The sequence below is a fragment of the Ursus arctos genome, unplaced genomic scaffold (assembly GCF_023065955.2).
Source record: "Ursus arctos isolate Adak ecotype North America unplaced genomic scaffold, UrsArc2.0 scaffold_9, whole genome shotgun sequence".
NCBI lineage: Eukaryota > Metazoa > Chordata > Mammalia > Carnivora > Ursidae > Ursus > Ursus arctos.
In genome coordinates this window covers 18,904,820-18,925,804 of record NW_026623111.1, presented here as the reverse complement: position 1 = coordinate 18,925,804, position 20,985 = coordinate 18,904,820, and the positions used below count along the sequence as shown (strand labels likewise).

General features: G+C 36.3%; 1 protein-coding gene across 2 annotated transcripts in view; it reads left to right on the top strand.

The window, feature by feature from the left end:
- DHX15 (DEAH-box helicase 15) overlaps nt 1-20,985 on the top strand; it is a 58,710-nt gene that overhangs the window by 23,341 nt on the left and 14,384 nt on the right. For both annotated transcript variants that reach the window (XM_026514528.4, XM_057309523.1), the window contains 4 exons: nt 5,396-5,555; nt 7,834-8,052; nt 12,939-13,106; nt 20,065-20,151. In XM_026514528.4, coding sequence (XP_026370313.1) covers nt 5,396-5,555; nt 7,834-8,052; nt 12,939-13,106; nt 20,065-20,151 — 634 coding nt within the window. The remainder of the gene's footprint in view (nt 1-5,395; nt 5,556-7,833; nt 8,053-12,938; nt 13,107-20,064; nt 20,152-20,985) is intronic.

The following is a 20,985-nucleotide window of genomic DNA, read 5'->3' as shown; positions in this document are numbered from 1 at the left end:
AAAGAAAAAAAAATTTCTGGTGTACATTTTGGGAAACTTTCACCTTTTTGTGCATCTTTTTTCCTTATGATTTTTTCTTTGAACCAGACAACTTAAGAAATTTTTCAAAAAATTATAAATATATGTATACACAAAACTAAACAATACCTTTGCAGTCTGTAATATTTTCTCATACTTTGTTCACATTGGAATTGGTGATATTGGCTAGAATCAGGGTTGGCAGTTGGCTTGTAGTTATACTATGCCATTTGCATGTGCCCATTGCAAAAAAATACCCAAGCTAAGTTCATACTACTCAGCATACTGAATTTTATTTTATTTTATTTTATTAATTAAATAGTCATGGTTGAAAATACGAACTGTTTCTGACTTACTGTTCAGGGATCTTTTGCTGCTTTAGGCATCTGTTTAATCTGCCTCTTGTTTAACTTTAGACTAGTGTTTCTCATACTTCAGAAAGCATCAGAATCACATGAAAGCTTGTTAGAACAGATCACTATGCCTCATCTTTGAAATTTCTGATTAAGTAGGTCAGGGGTAAGACCCAAATTTTGTATTTCTAACCAGTTCATGGGTAATACAGATGACTTTTTAAGCAAGTCTTTGTTTCAGAATGGAACACTGGATAATAAGAAGTTCAGTCAAATGTAGAGTTTGACTCTCCTGTGCAGTTTTCGATTATTAGTCTATTGTTGAAACTTCAAAATTAGGCGATCACAAATTTATTATTGTGATACCCTATTTTTGTGACTGATGCCTTAGTCTGGTTAAATATTCCATTAGTATGTAGAAGGTAGTAAAACTTAAAAGGAAAATGGCTATGGCTCTTATAGGATCACCAGTACCTGGTTCTGCCTTTTTCTGTGCTCTGTTTGATTACCCTTTAAAAAAAAAAAACAAAAAAACAGAGGGCTTCATATATCTAGCAGTATAGCAAGTCATCAGGTGGCTTTTTTTCCCCCTCAGGGTTAATAAAGACCTTAATTTCACACACAAAAAACTCCATAATTTAAAAAGAAACAAAAATAAGGAAAAACCATAAAGGATACAGGGGAACAGTTCTGTTAAAACACAGATAAAGTGCTGTTCCATATAAAAGAACAGAATCAGAATCAAGTCACTCTAAATATAAGGAAAGAAAATGACCTCAAATACTATGCCAAAGTTGCCAGTAAATCTGGTAGTGGCTTAATTAGGCAACGTGTAGGACCCTCTTCTGTTTTCCTCTCTATAGCATAGGTAAACAACAGTGACAACAGGCTGGAGGAGAAGTCTAGGTGGAAGGACAGACCCAGAGAGGGAGGGAAACCTGGGGAGGATAGGTGTATGGTCTTGCTCCCAACTTCCCCTCTGTTCTTGAAATAGGCCAGGTCAGTTGATTGGTCTTCATTATTTTGACATCTGACCTGTTGAACTTGGGTCTTAATTAGAGCCTCATGCCCTATTTTTTTTGCCAGTGAATATGTCTATACTTCGAGCCTCTTAGTGTACTTTTTAAGGAAAGTCCAGTGTTTCTAAAATCAACAGCCTGTGTTCATACTGGCACACTTTTTAGAACTTAAAAACTTCAGACATACAGCACACATAGAAAAATTTATTGTGTATAAATAAAACAACAGCAGACTCCCTGAAGTCTAGTAATGAAAGCATGCCATAAAGAGTCAGTGATTGTGGTGACACATAGCAAAGAATTGTCCCGAAACTCTCAAGGCCTAACAAACTGTAGTTTTCCAATAAAAAAACTTATGTTTTTCAGATGTTAAGATATACCAATAGAGACAAAATTAGAATTTTGAGGTGACTCAATGAGAAAGATGTTGGATGGCAGAAATCTGTTCAGTTTTGGTACACACTTAAAGATGAGCATTACTCAAGTGTTAAAGTAAGACAGGGAGGAGGAAAAGGACATTTCTGCTTTGGGGGGACACTTAATGTGACTTGCATCTGGTACTGGGTGGTTGAGTTTTTAAAAAATCTCTCTTTATGTAGAAGATCTAGATGTACTTGGGAGGTCTAGCTCTGTTTCCTGATTTAAAAGGCCACCTGGGGCCCCTGGTTGACTCAGTCGGTTGAGCCTCCAACTCTTGGTTTTGGCTCAGGTCATGATCTCAGGGTTGTGAGATCAAGCCCCGCTCCGGCTCCACGTTTAGTGTGGAGTCTGCTTGAGATTCTCTCTCCCTCTGTCCCTCCGATTCGCGTGTGTGTGTGTGATCTCTCTCTCTCTGTCTCAAATAAATAAATAAATCTTTAAAAATAAAAGGCCACCTAGGGGCTGGGGGTCAGTTAAATCAGGGCAAAAAAAGTTGGGCTAAGAGCATCCCCTGCAGTCATTTCAGAGGACAAAGAAAGAAGAGTAGTACTTTTATTTGTTTCAGTATTACCTCTTCTCAGTAGATCACAAATGAGCGTACAAACTAGTCGTCTTCTGTATGTTTCCAACCCGCACCGCCACACCAGGCAACTTTTTGCTATTGTATTTATATGGACATTTTTCTCAGACTTTAAGAAGATTGTGTTAGTATACAAGGGGATCCCCAGGATTGGGGATCACAACACTGATACTTAAGCTATTTAACTGGTTTTGAGACCCTGGGAAAGTTACCTACTGATAGTAAATTTTCTACACTGGAAAAGCAGCAATTTTGATTGTACTTTTAAGAGACCTTTCAACTTTAATCAAAATATTTATTTTAGAGAGAGAGTGCATGCATGCAAGCCTGTTGGGGGTGGGGGGAGCAGGGAAGAGAGTCTTAAGCAGACTCCCTGCTGAGTGCAGAGCCCAACTCAACTCGGGGCTCCATCTCACGACCCTGAGATCACCACCCGAGCTGAAACCAAGAGTCGGACGCTTAACTGACTGAGCCACTCAGGCACCCCTACAAATGTAATTTTTCCCGAAGCTCTCTATTGTACAAACAGCCAGCTTCCTACATTCCTGTGATGCAGGACAGGTTAACAGTAGCAACTCACAGAATTGGATTATTGTATGATGATCAAATATTGAAACAGCTGTTAGGAGTCTATCTCTGGATTCTGGAAGTTAGAGGGTTTAGTTGACCATTTAACTTAGTACATACATTATACATGCTTTCTAATAAAACAAGGCAAATACTAGTTCATTAACCTACAATATCAGTGTTCTGCCATTTGCAACATTTCCCCCTCAGAAAAATATAAAAGAATAAGTATTTGGGTTAGCTGTGCTTTTATTTTTTTTATTTTATTTTTTTAAAAGATTTAATTTATTTATTCGACAGAGATAGAGACAGCCAGTAAGAGAGGGAACACAGGCAGGGGGAGTGGGAGAGGAAGAAGCAGGCTCATAGTGGAGGAGCCTGATGTGGGGCTCGATCCCAGAATGCCGGGATCACGTGCCACCCAGGCGCCCCTAGGTGTGCTTTTAAATGCCTCTACACTATTGGTGGTTGTGTGAAGCTTGAGGAGTATAAGGAGGAAAAAGATCAAAATAAAGAAGGTGACTTTTTTTTAAACGAGTTTCAGGGAGTTCTCAAGTTAAAGCCTGATACTTTTATCAGTTCTGTGACTTTTTCACATTTTTAATATGTGAGATTGAGGTCCATTTTTACAATCTGAGGGTCTTATAAACTGATAGCAGTTTGGTGGTGGTTATTGCCTGTGAACGCTTGAACTTGATCTGGCTGTACATATTCTCTTCAAATAAGTGATGTGCTATTGTTGGAACTTATGTGTTCTGGGTTTATTTGCTAATTAAAATGTCTTCAAAAAGATTACACTGGGATTCCGTGTTAAATGAGTAAGCTTGGATACTGAGCAACATGGTGTAAATTAGATAGTATTTAAGCAAATACTTATTGTTTGGAGAGTGACCAGTTTATATATATTTTTTCTCCCTATGAAAGAATAGACGAGCTTTATGGAATCTGAGGAAGTTACTCTCAAGTAGATGAAACTTTATTATTTTTGCTACTGAGATATTGTGCAAAAGGTTTGCCTATCTCATGTCAGTAATTAACAGCTGAAGTCGGGAGAAAGAACTAAATGTCCTCAGATAGATCAGAGATATTTCAAAGCAGATAGAGGCTATAGTGTAGCTGATTCATGCGCTGTGCTGCACTGTCGTTAAGCCATTGAGTCATAGTTTAATTGGCACTGTTTCTTCTTTCATGGTCTTAATATAAAATAATCTTCAGGTAATTCTGTGTCAACTGCAGAAATGTAGTTTACTTTAAAAAATACGGCCAAAGAAGAAATAAGCCTAAAATATATAGAGTAAGGATGGGTTTGTTTGCCAAAAGTCGCACTAAATTTAGAATTAAGTTCAAGTGAAATAAGGAGGATTCACTTCTGCTGTACATTGTCAGTTTGGTCAACTTTAACTGCTCTAGCAAATCGCATTGGCTAAAAATACCAAGTTGGTCCATGAAAGATTAGGTTAGACTAACTTATGAAAAATAAAGACCCAAAATAGTGAAGTTAGAAATGATGCCTTCACACTTCTATACTGCTTTTAAATTTGTGAATAGAACCATGAATTGAATGAACTGTGACTTTAGCCTATGCTGGCGGGCTTTGTTTTGTCCGCGTGCCAAACTAGGGATAGTTGTTTTGTGTTAGTGACAGTAGCAGCCAGAATAGAATGGATAGGAGATGGCTGGCCCATAACACCATTTGCAGACCACCCTTTGTCTGAGTGCTGGGTTAGCTCTTCTGTCTTGAGCCATCTCTAAACCTTGTTTCCCTCTCTGGTTCATTGATTTAGTGGATGTCCTTTGCCTTTTCTCTTTCATATATATTTATCAGCATTTCTGTAGTGCTAATGCCACCCCTTATTCCATGAATGTATTCCTTTTTGTCCTTCTTTGCCATCATGTCATTGGATTGGATGGGACTGGGGGAAACAGAGATGATAGACTTTGTGGTGTTTCAGCCCTTTTGAACCGAGGAAGCCTGTTGTTAGCTTAAGTGGGGAATTACTAAGACTTTAAAGAAATGTACATTTGCATGTGGTAATATTTTAGTGATGTTATAAAACAACTTCAAGTGGCTTTTTAGTTTTGTAGGTTGAACATTTATGTTTTAAATTTTGTTTTTAAGAAACTCAGTTAAGTGATGCATTTTGCTTTGGCTTTGTATGAAACCATGTGATCCTTACATTCCATAAGCAGATTTAATCTTGTTTTCTTAATGCATTTCAGTATTACAGTCTTACTTGACAAGATTTGATAGTGTATAACTTGTTTGATACTCTTAGAAATTTTTCTTCATGTTTAATTTTGTAATTGATTATGAACCAGTAGCACTTTTGTCTTGGGAAATATTTAATTCTGATTTACCCGATGTCTTTGCATGTCATGAAGTTTAGTTTTAAAATGCTCTAAATGAACCTTGACCAACTTGTTTTTTGTGAATATAGGTATATGACTGATGGGATGTTACTTCGTGAAGCAATGAATGATCCCCTCCTAGAGCGTTATGGTGTAATAATTCTTGATGAGGCTCATGAAAGGACTTTGGCTACAGATATCCTCATGGGTGTTCTGAAGGAAGTTGTAAGACAGAGATCAGACTTAAAGGTGAAGTATTTTTTTTACTCATTTATTTCATTTAAAAAAAAGGTATAAGTAAAAAACAGGGAATACATGCCAATCACTCTAATCAGCTATAAAATATCAATTGTAAAATAAGGAACCAGTAAGTACCTACATTGTTATTTTTCTTTGTTTCTAATGTACGTAGCTGTGTCTTCATGTGTGTTTTGGTATATTTTCACTCTTCAGTAATGTATTTTTAAGCCAAATCTTTTCCATTTCTCACCCACCTGTGTTTTTGGTGGTTTTATAATCCTGCTGCTCACCCTACCCTTTATCAAATATAGAAACCTCAAATCTTTGTCCTCCCCCAACACAAACGCACCGATTATAACTCGTCATGTTGGGTAGTAGGAACAGCTGTACCCAGAACAAGCAAGCTACTCCTCAGAAATATGTACACTTAACCTAGTTTGCTTGTTTTTTCTGTCTGTTATACTGCTACTTCCCTTGTCAGTGTTACTGTGTTGATAAGGGCCTAAAATGGACTGAATTTTCTGAACTTTTTGCCTTCCAGAGTTTATCAGGTGCCTCTTTTTGCCGTGTGTATGTGTGCACATTTATTGGAGCTTAGACTCATTATTCACTTGTTAGCATATGTGTTCTAGGGATTGTACAGTGGGCAGAAAGATTCCGGGTCTTAAAAAATTGTTACCTTAGTATGTTTTTGCTTATAAATTAAATTTATGCTTTTAAAGAATGTATTTGAGGGGCGCCTGGGTGGCTCAGTCGTTAAGCGTCTACCTTCGGCTCAGGGCGTGATCCTGGAGTTCTGGGATTGAGCCCCATGTCAGGCTCTTCCCATGGGAGCCTGCTTCTTCCTCTCCCACTCCTGCTTGTGTTCCCTCTCTCGCTGGCTCTCTCTCTGTCAAATAAATAAATAAAATCTTAAAAAAAAAAAAAAAAAGAATGTATTTGAGGAATGAGTACTGTCATCATTGATTAAACCTTACGAGCTGTAGAAGTTTTTGTCTTATTTTAATTGAAGTATGGTTGACACACAACATTATGTTAGTTTCTGATGTACAGCATAGTGATTGGTAAAGACAACTCTGTACGTTATGCTGTGCTCACCTTGAGTATAGTTAACCGTCTGTGACCATACAACACTATTATAGTACCATTGGCTATATTTCCTATGCTGTACCTGTCATTCCCGTGACTTACTTATTCCATAGCTGGAAGTTTGAAACTCTTACTTTGCTTCACTCATTTTGGTCATCCTTCCATCCCCCTCTTCTGGCAACCACCAGTTTGTTCGTTGTATTTATGGCCTGTTTCTGGTTTTTGTTTTTAAATTTCACATCTAAATGAAATCAGGTGTGGGCTGTTAAAGCTTTTAGGAAAGAAAGTCAAAGTAGAAATTACTCTGTAGTAGAATGTTTTATGGGGTGCCTTCTTTTTAAGTAAATGTTTAATGGGTGCTAAAATGTGTGATTTACGTGGAGAGAGGGTGACTGTATTGTCTTGTAGCCCTGCCCCTGAACAACATTTTGTGGCTGTGGCTTTTTACCGCAGTGTAGAAAATCCCTGTTCAGGAATTTTTCTAAAGAAGTCATGCTTATTAAAAGTGATTTGGAAGAAGGGAGAAAATTTATCTGTGCCACTGATTTTTTTTGTCTTTTTTCTTTTTCGCATTTCCTGTTTTTTCCTTTGTGCAAGGTTGTCATGTTCTGTCTTAATAAACATAATAGTAATTATGCTGTTTATTAGTGTTGTTTCTTATCAGCCCCATGACACATTATGTAAAGTTTATGTAAATCTGTTACAAACATTGTATGAACTTTGGGTTTTAAGGTATTTTCATGAAGATATATTGTAGTTTGTTTATTGGATATTGGGTTTATTTCTAATTTTTTAAAATGTCAGTAACCCTTTTACTGTAGCTCAGTATTTCTATATTCAATTTTTTTTTAAGATTTATTTATTATTTTAGAGAAAGCGGGAATATGAGCAAGGGGAGGGGCAGAGGGAGAGAGAGATCCTCAAGCAGACTCCTTGCTGAGTTGAGGGGTGGGCATGATCTCAGAATCCTTAGATGATGACCTGAGCTGAAATCAAGAGTCATGCTTAACCGACTGTGCTGCCCAGGTGCCCCTGCATTTGATTTTTTAAATCAGTTTATTTGTATAAATATTTTTGTAGGTTTTTTAATAGTTGATACATATAGACAGCAAACATTACGTGTCTTTTTTCCTTAAGACCATGTAGGAATCCTTGAAGAGACAGCTTCAAATAATTTACTGTTGTTTTTTTTTTCCAGGTTATAGTTATGAGTGCTACTCTAGATGCAGGGAAATTCCAGATTTACTTTGATAACTGTCCTCTCTTAACTATTCCTGGGCGTACACATCCTGTTGAGATCTTTTATACTCCTGAACCAGAGAGAGATTATCTTGAAGCAGCCATTCGAACAGTAATTCAAATTCATATGTGCGAAGAGGAGGAGGGAGATCTTCTACTTTTCTTAACTGGTCAAGAGGTATAGTCATTATTTGCTTCATTATTAACCTTTAGCATATTAAATTACACAGCAGCTTTTTAAACCTAAGACCTTGGCATATATTAACCATGTATTTCTTATCCCAAGTTTAAGGTTTTTATTCAACTTGATTGTATTTATGTGTAAAATATACAACCCCTTTGTCTCTACTCTATGAATACCCTCTTATACTGTTGGTGTTTGCTAATTACCCTAAGAATGTTAAGTGCTTTTAGAATTTCAAGATTTAGCAATTGCAGTCTCAGCTTTGGAGAGACCTGGGTGGTAAGTAATGGTATGGTAATTTGCAGTTTTGCTGAAGCAAGAATTTGAACCACACAGCTGCTGTGAAATCAGATTGTCCTAGTCAGTTAGCTTGTGAGTGAACTTGAGTGACTTGGGTGCCCATTCAACATCAAAACAAATGTTTGTGTTTTCGTTCTGTTTTCGTGTGTTCACTGAGGATTCGAAAGAATCACTGAAGTTTCTTAGTTAGAATTTACCTCATTTTAAGATAGACATTTTATTCGCTGGTGCTGCTTTTTTAAACTTGTTTCCCACAGTAGGTTTATAGGTGTGCTGTGAAATTCTCAAGCTAAAGTTCAGGAAAATGTCTGGTTAAAACCGTTTCAGAGAGCCTTTTACTGGCTTGTCCTTTGTTTCAGTAGGTTTTATGAATTTTGTAGAATGTGCTTCTCAAACTAACATACATGCAGATCACTTAGAAAATTTGCAGATTCTGATTCAGCAGGTCTGGTGGAACCGGAGATTCTGTATTCCTAACAAGCTTCTAAGTAATGCTGAAGCTTTCCGGGGTTGAGGGGTGAGTTCTAGAGCAGTGCTGTCCTGTTAGACCTCTCTTCAGTGCTGGACGAGCTCTGTGTCTGTTCTGTTCAATATGGTAGTCACCAGGAATGTTACAGCTTTTGAGTATTTTGAAATGTGGCTGGTGGGAGGAGGGATTAAGTTTTAATTTTACAACATTTTAATTAATTTAAATTTAAATAGCGACATGTGCCAACCCTCCTGTTTCAGTTTTTGTATGGCTCATGTGTTAAGAATTGTTTTTACATTTTTAAACAGTTGTAAGTAAGAAGAAAGAATGTGCAACCGAGATGATACATGGATGCAAAGCCTAAATTGTTTTGGCCCTTGACAGTAAAAGCTCTGACCCCTGCCCCAGGAACATTTTTTTCTCAAGTGTGACCAGTGGACTTTCTGCTGAGGGGAGGAGAGTTTGTTAAAGCAAGTTCTTGTCCCTGTTCCAGACTCGCTGAAATAGGTGAAATCTGAGGTGAAATATAGGAATCTGCATCTTCAGTGAGGTCTACAGGCCATTTTTATATTTCCCTAGGTGTAAAGATCACTGTCCCAGAGGAATGTTTAAACCAGTATAATTCTGTAGGACATTAATGACATAACTGTAAACACTGTTGTGGGGAATTGTCCTAGTTCTCCCAGATAACAGAATCAGAGGTCTTCTGTGTGACTGCCTGCCTCCATTGGAATGTGAATTATTTTGTGTGTATTCGATTTCTACAGGAATGCTTGATAACATATAATATTCCAGCAAATACTATTGTTTTTAAGAGCTATAAATGTTGAGTAATTCTTGTATCCTTATGTTTCTTCAGTATTTATGTGATCTGTGATTCATACCCCCATTGGGTATAGTGCCTATGCTGTTGAACAGGGTTTTTCAACCTCAGCACTATTTACATGGTAGGCTGATCAGTTTTTGTGTTGTGGGGTAACCCGTGAATTGGGGCATTGTTGGTCTTTACCCATTAGATGCATAACATTCTCTCCCCCACGTTGTAACAACTGAAAATATCTGCAGACATTGCCACATGTCCCCTGGGTGGAAAATCATCCCCAATACAGAATCACACTTGTTCTTTTGGGAGATAAAATGTGTTGCAAATTCAGTTTTACAGATAAACCTATGTTGATACTAGTCTTCCTTTTTATGCATGTTGAATGGAAGAATTTTTATGTATTTTGTAAGCAAGAGTACCAAATGCTCTTTTGATGGCGTATAAACGGTATTTATGCACTCATGCAGTCTTAGGCAGTTGAGGTATTCATTTTGTCCTTTTGTGCCTGGTCTCTAGTTTTTTTTGCTTCATGTAGAGTGCTGCATAATATATTTTCTTAAACGACGTTTAAAAAGAGCCGTTATATTCAGATAACTAAGCATATTAGAATTTTATCAGAAATATCAGATGGTCTCATGGTGAGGACCTGAAGGGCTTTTCTATGATTTAACTTCTTATACTTGGTATTTTTGCAGCAATCCCATAGTTGGGGAAAGGAAGGGAGCAAGCCCCATGGTTTTTATAATTTGTGCTGGAGTGTCTGTTTTCGAGTAAAGTTATGAACTGTAATTGTGAACTAGGTTTGCATGTGTCCTGTTATATTTTTAAATCACCTTTGGGTGACTAGTCTTGAATTTGAAGATTTTTAGGGAGAAAGGAGCAGAGTACCTAATTAATGTATTTTGTTTCACTGATTGTGTTTAGTAGAGCTGACTTAAAGATATATAAAATATTAAAAATTAACTGTTTTTCATGTCTGTGAACCTGTGTATACATGGTCAGTTAAATGGTAGATTCTCAGAATTCAGTATTCTTGTTTTCATAAATTTTTCATGAAATTTTAAAATGATTTTTAAGAGCATTTTACCATTTTGACTACATAAACAATAATGCATCTGTAGTAATCTGAGTTAATTTCGGAGTAGGAGATCAGTCTTAATTGGTGAAAGGTTGGGAAAGATTTGAATTCTAGAATATATTTTGTGTTATTTTATGTTAATGCATGAAATCTGGACTTGTGATTAAAAATTACGTTTTGCCTAATAGAAGTCCTTAGGGGAGCTACACTTCTGAATTAGATAAGAATGATTATAATTGAAGTATCAGTTGTTTGTTAGAGGTTACACATGAAGATGTTAAAACCATTCTTTAAGCGGCACATTCTTTTATTTTTAATTTTGCTGAGTAAAATGTCTTTTCCATATGCAGTGAGTTCAGCTTCCTCAAATTAGTAGTTCAAATTTATTTACTCGCATACATTAATACTTTTGGAGCTGCACGTCGTAAAAACTCCTGAGCTTCCGTCTCAGTTGTCACTATTGCTCGTAACCAAGCAGCGCTAAGCGCAAGGTTGCTTTATGCTGCTGAACGTCAGTGAGCTTCGTGCTCTTCTGAACTTCCAGTGTTGACTCTGGAAATTTGGTAAACCTTAGGGAAAAAATTGTTGCAGTTTTAAAACTACGTGTTTAGAACCTTGCTTGTGTAAAAAACAAGTGGTGTGGGATTTTTTCCCCTCCCATCTTTAGAGATGTCTTATATCCCATGCAGTAGTGAATTTGTTTTAGCCGTATACATATTTGACAGATTGGAAAGGCTAGTCCCAAGTATAAAGTTGGAACTGTCTTGCTAAAATTCTAGATTCTGCACATGTACCATTTGGGGCACTTCGTTTTCTGCGATACGAAATCTGGATGTTTGGTGACTTTGGACTTTTTGTTTTCTGGTCAAATATATGGTTAAGTTAGCTAAATTAAAAATATTCTGAATATTGGCATCAGTTTTTCTGTGTTTATTTTTTTATTTTAGTAAAATCTAAGTTTATATTGAAACCTTTTTGATTTGGAAGAGATCTAATTTTGTATTTGCATACCAGCAGGGGGCATTCTAATCTAGATACAGCATTTAAAAGCTTTTTTTCCCCTAAAAATATATGTTTTGTTATTTTTTTTCCTTTCCATCAATAGCATTCTTTCATTTTCTTTTAGAAGCTTCAGATCTCAAAGGGAACTATGAACATGGAATCCTTAATAGTAATTTCTACATGATAATTTTCAAGACCCTTATTCGTTTTTTAAGAGAACTAACTGAAAGGGTGAAAAAATTTTTTTAAGTATCCAAAGACAGTATTTTTTAACATGGAAACAAAATTATACTTTGATTTAAAATCATTTCAAGGAAAATAATTTTAGTTTAATATAATAAAAATACAGACTACATTTACCTGATAGATTTTTTCCCCTTTTTCTTTAATCGTTCTGATTTTCAAATAAGTTTTTCATTAATCATTCTGATTTTTGAGTAAGAGATAATTTGTTGATAAGCATAGCTTCTGATTGGGTTGTGCCTTGGACAGGCTGCCAAATCATTTAACATACTTCTGAACTTAACTGAATTAATGCTTCAGTAAAACTTAAATTTGTTGCCCCCCCCCCCTTTTAAGTCCCTTTGCTACTCCCATAGAGCCTCCACCTACCTCTCTTTCTCTGTCTCCCACACTCTTGAGTATGTATCGTGAGTCCTCTTTAAAACCTGGAGATGAATGCAGATGTGTTGGAATTATTTTCTGTGGTCGGGAAATTTTTGAAGGTGCTGTAAGTTATTTGGGTTAGCCTACTTCTTAAATATCTATGTTGATACTGTAAAGGTGTTGGTCCTCATTAGGCACAATGAAGCAAATCTTCCATATAATTACATTAGTGATACATGATGTTAAAGCATAATTGGCTTATTTAAAATATCTAGCACATCAATTTCTTTTAGATTGTGAAAATTTAAAAGGTTATGAGTGCAGTTAAATATTCGTGGGTGAGAAGTTTTATTCTAGTACAATTTTTTGAGAATGAATTAGGACGTTTGACTGGAAGAAAAAGTGTGGAATGCCAATAGATGTCTATTTATTTGAGTACAGAAATCAAAATTTCTTCGATAGTTTTGGAAATCCCAATGAAGTTCACTTAGTTTTGATTTACAACATTCAAAGTAAGCTGCGTAGAACTAGGATTATGATAAATACTGAAATGTTTCAGTGTGTGTTTGTTTTGTTTTTACGCTCAGCCTTTTATTTTGTAGGAAATTGATGAAGCCTGTAAGAGAATAAAGCGTGAGGTTGATGATTTGGGTCCTGAAGTTGGTGACATTAAAATCATTCCATTATACTCTACACTTCCTCCTCAGCAGCAACAACGCATTTTTGAGCCTCCGCCTCCAAAAAAGCAGAATGGAGCAATTGGAAGAAAGGTTAGCATGGAAATATTCTCTGTAATGTTTCATTAACACAGAACTGTCTGTGAGATATGAAACTTCATTAAGGACTAAATTATGGGTGGTGGTAATCTGAGTTGTGCACTACAAAATAATCTGTATTTCAAAAGTAAATCGAAAAAAGTGTATTTTGTATTTTGCTTATCTTTTGACCTTAGAGTAAGAGCATGTGCTGTTTTCTATCCCCACAGGGAGCCCCTCCTTAGTAAATGGGTGGTTGGTTAGGGTGGGTCAAGAAATGCAGGAGATGATCTAGTGTTGTCTTTCTCTCCATTAAGTCATTTGGCAAAAGTGAAGCACTTTTTCCTTCAGTGCCTTGGCTTCTGCCTAGAATTTTCTTAAAGACCTAACCAAATGTCATGTCTATAGGTATGAAATATTGACTGCAGGGATTTCTGATAACAGCACTCATCACGCCTCTTTGCATAAATACGTGGGTTTCTTTGGGGCAGGAATGTAGATTCTCTTAGTATAGATGTCTGCCTGGCATAGGAAGGGGCAAGAGTTTTCTAAACCTGTTTCTGGGCTCTTTGTTGGGATGGGGAGGGAATCTGAGTTGCAGTTTGGAGCAGAACAGCTATGCTTTTATTTTTTTGAGAGATGGGGGTTCTAGTAGGTTTTTCGAAAATAAAATTACATTTGAAAAGGTTTGAAAAACATTAGTATAGTGGAGTTAGTCATTTATTAGGTTAAATAGTAGCTGAGTATGAATATTGTAAAAGATTGTTAATCTCTGGTTTTAAAGTTTTCATTTTTTTTACAGTGGGTATTATTTATGTCATCACTCTGGGAGATTATCATCAAAGATTAAGCTTTGTGTATACAGGGTACTAATATATCTAGAATAAACTAGTCCCTCATGGTAACTGCTATAAATTCCTTGAGTATATTTATGTAGGAAAAGCTCTTACTTGAAATAGTACTTAGGTATGATTTGTCAGTCAGATTTGGAATTCACTGCTTTCTTATTTCTATATTCAGGACTAACAGATTCTCACAACTTTTCATTTCAGTCTTTTTGCTAATGTTTATCATGATAATTGAAAAATTACACATTACAAAGATACTTAAAGGTATCAGGGCTAATTGTTTCTTTACATGGCTGTATAAAAGTTAAATGAACCAAATACATTTTTCAAATTGAAGGAACTTAGCGAAAGGATATAGAACACCAGTCTAGGAATGTAAATTAACAAGAGATTGATAGGGGGGAAAAATCAGCTTCTGAGTTTTTCATAGGTCAGCTAGAGTAGTGAATATGACTTTTAAAAAAACAGTCTGATCATAGCTTCATTAAATTGAACTTTCCAATTATTTTTGTCATAGTGCTAGCTATCTGTAGAACATGTTAAAACATTCTTCCCTGTTATTTTATGTGCATTCTCAACTTTGGGGAAAACCTGAAGTTTTAAGTGATAGCTTTAGTATATAATTTTGAAGTTGATTTGTTGACTGAAAAGTACTTCTCTGTGGAGTTCTTGGCTTAATTCTGTATCAGTGGATGTATGTAAATAAAGTAGCTGTTTTCTTAAACATCTCTAAAATTAAGAGGAGCAGACAGATAATTTTTCTTAAAATGATGTACGCTTTGTGTATCTGCATTTGTTTTAATTTTAAGATTTTTTTTTTTTTTTAACCACTGAGTAAAATTGGTGTTAAGCAAGATTTGCCATATTTGTGTATCTTTTCATATAGTTCTTTTCATTCCATTTTTAGGTTACTTTGAGAAGTATGGACCCGAACTTATTGAAATGTATTTCACATCTGAGTTCTTTGCTCTGTTAATTGTTAGTTTACTGGAAATCTAAGTTCAGTCCGGTGCCAGTCCAGTACATGATACATTTTGTAGGAACTACAGCTTAAGCCCATGAAGTAGAATTTGTTTAACTGTATTGCTTTTTGTGTTCTTGTAAATCCTAAGGACGTTGAGAATTTTGTCTCGCTGAAAAGAGTGACTCAGCAGTAGTTGGATGTATGTGTGGTGATGGCCACAAATGATGAGGGGACCACTGGAGTCCACAGGGCATGGGCTCACCTTGGTATCCCATCCTGGGCTTTCAATTCAGAGTCAGACCAAGGGCCACAGTGTTACTTCACCCACTGATGGTATTTCATTGAGCTAGAACTACAGGACCTCTTGCTGGGAAATCATGTTCTTTCTTGGCATGAGTCACCTTCATCTTAGAGGCTGAGAACACTGTCACACACACAGACGTGCACACACCCCCATCCACCTCCCCCCCACCTCCCCACGCACCCATGATCCCAGGAGGGGGAGGGAGTTGGGGTGTCAATCTAATTATGTGAAAAGGAAAAAAAAAAAAACCAGCTTTGAAGCCTGGCATGTTTAAGGAGAAATGATCATTTTTATAGAAGCCTAGTTCACAGAGGAGGGTTCACTCATCCAGTCATGGTTTTGGTGCCAGACAGGGAAGCTGCCTGGAAGAAGGTAGGAGTGTCAGCTGAGGACTGGAGTGAGCAGAAACGTGTTCTGGCCAGGTGCCGACTGGCACTGAAGAGGAACGGGTGACTGGCAGACCCATGGCTCTTGCTGCGTTAGACAGAGCTGTCTGAAGGATTGGTGGGACTGTAGGGAAGGAGGAAGGGGAGGAATTAAGATGCACACAGGTTATGTGAGGGAAAGAGGCTAGCTACATAGTGGAACAGGAAGAACCGGAAGTTGATTGCTGTTTTCCTACTGTCTTAAAAAAAAAATGCCACAGCTTTGATAATATCCTGTTTATATTATAAAATACAGGACTAGAGGCCAAGGCTTGCTGCTTCTGTCATGAATTCATTATTCTGCCAGTTAGTAGAATGGCGCTTTCATTCATCAGTGTTCAACTGTCACTGCTTGATATTCACAATTGATTTAAAAGTACGAAGGAGTGTTGAGGGATTTATGGTCTGCTTCCAGTTCTGTAAAACCAAATAGGATTTGATTCAGTTTCTTGTTAAAGTTTAGGTAGCATAGAGTAGAGTGTAAGAAGTTAAAATGTTTGGGGGGCGCCTGGGTGGCACAGCGGTTAAGCGTCTGCCTTCGGCTCAGGGCGTGATCCCGGCATTCTGGGATCGAGCCCCACATCAGGCTCCTCTGCTGGGAGTCTGCTTCTTCCTCTCCCACTCCCCCGCTTGTGTTCCCTCTTTTGCTGGCTGTCTCTCTCTCTGTCGAATAAATAAATAAATAAAATCTTAAAAAAAAAAAAGTTAAAATGTTTGGAACAAAGAGAATATTTAGTAAGAGTTTTTAAAATTCTGCCAAAATAAGTGTGATTCCGTATTTCTATTTGGACACCTTTTGTGAGGTAGTGCCTTGTTATCTTACTCATTGTATAATTTGTGCAAAATAGAGTTTATAATATGATTGTGGTAAAACTAACAACAGCCTTTTAGTATTAAAGTTTTAAAATGTAGGCTATATTAAAGGTAAAGTTTTATGGGCACTGGGGACTTAACTAGCATTCCTTTTACAAATAGTTACTGAGTTCCTTTTATGTGGGCTCCTAACAGCACTACTGGTGAACTGTTACAAATTTTTAATGATCAAGAAAGGTTGAGAATGTGTGTACTTTTGCAGGGGTAGATAATTTTACTTGTTTTGATTATGTTGACATTCAGATAGTTGAGTTTAAGTTGCAGCTAAATTTTTGTATAAGCGTTAAAGTTTACTCATCAATAAATTACTTGCGTGCATCTTTTGAGTAAGTCTTATAATTGCTGTTTTATAGATTTGGTATTATTAAAATCCAGCAACTGTTCTTTGATTTTATTTAGTTTTCATTAATTTTCTCCATACAAATCGCTGATTTTTCTGTAGCTTATCTTACAGTTTACTAATTAACATGGCTCAGAGCATACACTGCTCAATAAAACAGAAATGGCGCTTGTGGAGATGGTCCTATAGTTTTAAAGAGAGGCTTAATGATCCACTATCTGAAAATAACTTAGTGTGGTACTGCTGGGACGTAGACAGATAAAGAAGTTAATGTCCTTACTGAATTGGCGACCCCCACAGAGTTCCCTGGGGACTAAAAAGTCCAAACTAGTTGGACCTAAATGCATTATTGTGTCCAAATAGAATTCAAGTAGAGCAACTCAAGTACTCTCAGTTCTGCTACTTTGAAGTGGAATTATTGAAATAAATCAAAGTAGATTTCATTGCAAGGCATGTCACTGAGGGGAAAGGGGATAAATCTAGATGAAAGTTTAATCTTAACACACTTAACATAAACACGTAAAATTGGCAGTGATGTCAAACTTTTTTCCACAGGGTTTATTCTATATTTAGGGGTTATTTACCTGAAATAATTGCTTGGTCAATGAGGTTTGAACGCTTCTTAAGGCTCTTTGAACACTTACTGCCATGTTATAGTCTAGAAAGCTTGTACCACTTATATATATATTCCCATTGGTCATCTTTAGGTCCCTTGACAAATTCAGGATCACTTTGTGTTCTGACCAGATCCTAATTAGATCATGTGCCATTTAACATCTAGAACATGCTTACGGGTTGCATTAGTCCACTACTAAGGTTTCAAAGGAGCTAGATAACTTTTATCATCTCATTTATTTGTTCTTGTGCATTATATGTTTGTGTTTTGTTTGGTCTCAGCTAGTATTACTTCTCCAGCTCTAGTAATAGAGTCATTAGAAGAAGCACCCTGAAAGTCCGACATTTGTTATGTGAGTTTTTCCCTTTCTTTGTCCCCAAATCTACCTCCCATGGTTTCAGAACTCTGCCCTTTTTCTCATAGATACTTCAATAATTGTTAAATCAGTATGGTAAATAAGTCGTACTCAGAAAAATTTTTATTACCTTAAAGCAGTTTTTCCCAGTTTACTTTTAGCCTTTGGAAAAAAAGCTTTGAAAGTCATACTTCTCAAAGGTCATTTTTAACACTTCTGCTTTAGAGTTTGGTAATGCAGGTTGGCATAATCCTGTGATTGTTAAACACTTGTGGAATCACAAATCCACACTTCCTTACAAGTATTATATAATTTGTCACACACCCAAAGACACATGCACACCAAGTGAAATTATTTTGTAAAGAAAAATGGTTTTTAAATAACTCTAAGGAATTGATCACATCAAGAAATTTTTATCACACTAATTGTATTCTGTTCTAGAAGATACATGTGAAATGTATTTTTTTGTTTCCTCCACTGCTCTAAATATATATCCAGAACTATAACAGTTTCACCCCAGAGTTCCAGAAAACCATAAGACCTCTTACATAATCACAAGCTTGTAGCTGGTTCTGTAATAGGTTTATGAGGACTTTCTACATTTATTATCTAATTTTATTTGTTAACTTTGTCTTAGCTAGATTAATATTCAGGAATTATAAAAGGAAATTGAAGCTTGGGAGTATTAAAACCTTTCCACTATAACTTAGCTACTTAGCTTTGCTTCCTGACTCTGCCACCTCCTCCTAAATGCATTGCTCCTTCCAGCACAACACACTTGACTTTGTAGAAGAATATTAAACTCAGGATATTTATTCAAATTCACCTGTCAACCGTATATGCCTTGTTTATGTTTGCTGGTTCTAATTATTGAACCGTGTGCGTGTCGTCTAAATGTACTGAAAAATGTATTTCAGTAACATCAAACGACCTGTGTTTATTATCCATTTGCTAGTCAGCAATCTTTGCACCTGCCCAGTACAAAAGGGAAGGATTTTGGCTTCAGACATGTGAAGGACTCTACAATTATTACCCTGTCAGTGGCTGTCTAGTAAGTTTTGGCAGTATGAGTCCTTTTCATTTCTTAGATGTGCCTATGGGCATTTTTGCTTACATGCCCTAGTTTAAGCGGAACCTTGTGCTCCTAGTGTTCTTCCCTTCTCTCTCGTGGGAGATCCCACCTTACCCTTGCCAACTCGCTTAAGTGCCGTTTTCTCAGTACGTTTCCTTGGTCTTTGCTGTGGAAGTAAACCCTTTCTAAGTCTCAGAGTGCGTCTTTGGTGTCATTTACACTGTCCATGTCTGATCTTCCTTTATAGGCTGTAAGAGTAGGCCGTGTATCTGATTCATCTTCCGTGTCATCTGCTTGCATATTACAGGCATTTTCACTTAATGTAATGGCAGTTTTCTGTTCCTGAAAATCAAATGTTTGGGGGAAAAAATACTAATGAGAATCCCATTTTCTTATTGTTTAATAAGAAAAATTATGTGACATGTTGTTCTCAAACCCCAGCCAGTTTCCTAAAATAGATCTAAGATACATTGTACACTTAACGTAAACCAGCGATCATATTAGTACGTAAATGCTGTAAACATTTTTCCCTGGCAGTAAAAGGTTCAGATGATTAACAGTTGCTTTGTATGCTGTGACATCTTCTTTGAGACTGTACACTTTCTAAAACAGCTGCATTCGATTCTGATGATCTGCCAGTTCTTCTTGGATTATAATTTAAGATTTTTCTCCCCCCATGCCCTCCTGTGCTGTTTTGTTTAAAATGTTGCGTTTTGGTGATACAAAGTTTCCTTTGTAAATATTGCCAGAAATTATTGAAAGATATACATGTTGTGTGGACTTTGGATAATAACCAAAGTAGACATTGGATAATAACCAAAGTAGTGTTCAGTCAGGGAGACATTCTATAAGTTAAGCTTATACTGTCTCATCAATATTTTTCTTTTGATGCTATCTTTATATTTAAGTAGTCAAAACATATAATGTGATTGAGTGAAAACCTGAAGTAATAGCTTTCTTTGAAAAAGGACTTTGTTGTGATGGACTAAATGAAATTTTGACTTAAGATCTTAAATGTAAGTTTCTTTATGTTGCATTGGCCATTGAGGATGAAACCTTATTTTTAGTTTACTTACTGAATTGAAATTCATTAGTGAAAGTTCATGGCTACTTTTACTGTTACTTCAATTTTACTTGATTTATAATATAATTTATATACTGTTTATTTCTTAATAGGTAGTTGTGTCAACTAACATTGCAGAGACATCTTTGACAATAGATGGTGTGGTATTTGTGATTGATCCTGGATTTGCAAAACAAAAGGTACATACTTTAGTACTTTAGTTGTATACTTTATTAAATTGGTGTTAGCTTAAGAGTACTTACTGCCTACTCATTTAATGACTGCAATTTACTTTTTAGAATTATTTTTCTGTTGTCTTGTGTTTTGTTTTCAGACTTTGGTGATATGAACCCTTTTTGTTTTTAGCTAGCTCTCATATATTAAGCCCATGCATAATGTTTAATCCTAGGCTTTTTTTTTTTTAAGGTTAATTTGGTTGTGTTTCTTTTGTTGTTGGTTTTTGTTTGTTTGTCTCTCTGTAGCAGTGGCGAGTGTTTTGGTTTCTGTGTTCGTTTAAGGAGTATGGGGGTGGTATTAAGAGGGATAGGATTGTCATTCCTGTAGATTGGTCACTTACCCAACGAAATTGGAGTTTCTGTTATGTGCCAGGCAGAGTATCTGAAAAGGTGTTAATGTTAACCTCTAGTTGAACAGTGCTGAATACCAAGCAATTTGGTCAGAGGAAGTAACTACCCAAGAAATCCTGGGGATGTTGTATAATTCACACATCTTTGATTACATTTGGTTACATTTTTGTAGTTGTAACTGGAAGAATTTGTTGCATGTAGTATTCATGTTTCTGATGGAAATTTTTTCTCTTTAAACTGGCAATGTGTAACTGACTTCTTCTGGACTAAGTTCAGAATATTTTTCTTGATGTTCACTCTGAACATCGGGTATTGAAATTGACAGGCTCTTTTCAGGCAAAAGCCTTCAAAACTGTGTCCACTCTATGAAATTAAGGTAAAACTGGTAGAACTGAAATTATTTTCAATTAGGAAGAGTAAAGGTGTTAGAAGCTTTGTGTGTAATAG